The sequence below is a fragment of the Gavialis gangeticus genome, unplaced genomic scaffold, assembly GCF_001723915.1.
Source record: "Gavialis gangeticus isolate Ggan-Ray unplaced genomic scaffold, GavGan_comp1, whole genome shotgun sequence".
Classification (NCBI taxonomy): Eukaryota; Metazoa; Chordata; order Crocodylia; family Gavialidae; genus Gavialis; species Gavialis gangeticus.
The window spans coordinates 54,255,856-54,256,501 of NW_017728995.1; the positions used below are offsets into that span (position 1 = coordinate 54,255,856).

Genomic DNA, 646 nt, shown 5'->3' on the forward strand with positions numbered 1-646 from the left:
TCAGGTCCCTTCCGACCCTAGAAACTATGAAACTAATTTAAACTCTACACCTGGAAAATAGTAACACATAGTATCATTTTCTATATTTCGAATCTAATTACTGGAAGGTTGTCGGAAATTCAAGGGCACCTCAGACTCTAGTAAGCACGGGGGCGTCCCTGGCGCTTCCCAAAGGTGCAGCCTCCCCAGGCTGCGCCCCGGTGCTCAGCTCCCTCCCGCCGAGCGCCTCGCTCAGCCGCGTGAAGCGCCATGACGCGCCGCCCCCGGCCAATGAGGGCTCGGCGCCCGGCGGGCCGAGCGGAGCAGGGCGGGGCTGGGCAAGGGAGCTGCCGCGCAGTAAGCAGGAAGCCGCGGGCCCGCCGCACATTGATGCTCCTAGCAGGGAGCAGAGAAGGACGCGGGAGCGGAGCAGACGCGCCGGCACCGCCCGCCGGGGACGAGAATGAGCGAGAATGAGCCAGCGAGACACCCTGGTGCACCTGTTTGCTGGAGGGTACGTGCGGGGCGGCGAGGCCCGGCCGTACGGAGCCGTCGCCTCGCGGCTGACGGGCGATGGCTGCTCCCGGGCTACCTGCAGGCGGCCGGGCCGAGGGGTTGCGGTGCCCGCGGGAGGCCCCGGCTCTCCGCCCTCGCGGCTGCGATCCCC

The 646-nt window shown here is 66.9% G+C and overlaps 1 protein-coding gene across 1 annotated transcript in view; it reads left to right on the forward strand.

Moving 5' to 3' along the window:
• The first annotated feature begins 324 nt into the window (after positions 1-324).
• SLC25A36 (solute carrier family 25 member 36) overlaps positions 325-646 on the forward strand; it is a 50,216-nt gene continuing 49,894 nt past the window's right edge. Inside the window, exon 1 of the mRNA XM_019503662.1 lies at positions 325-493. Within this exon, the coding sequence (XP_019359207.1) occupies positions 453-493 (41 nt within the window). The 5' untranslated portion in view covers positions 325-452. The remainder of the gene's footprint in view (positions 494-646) is intronic.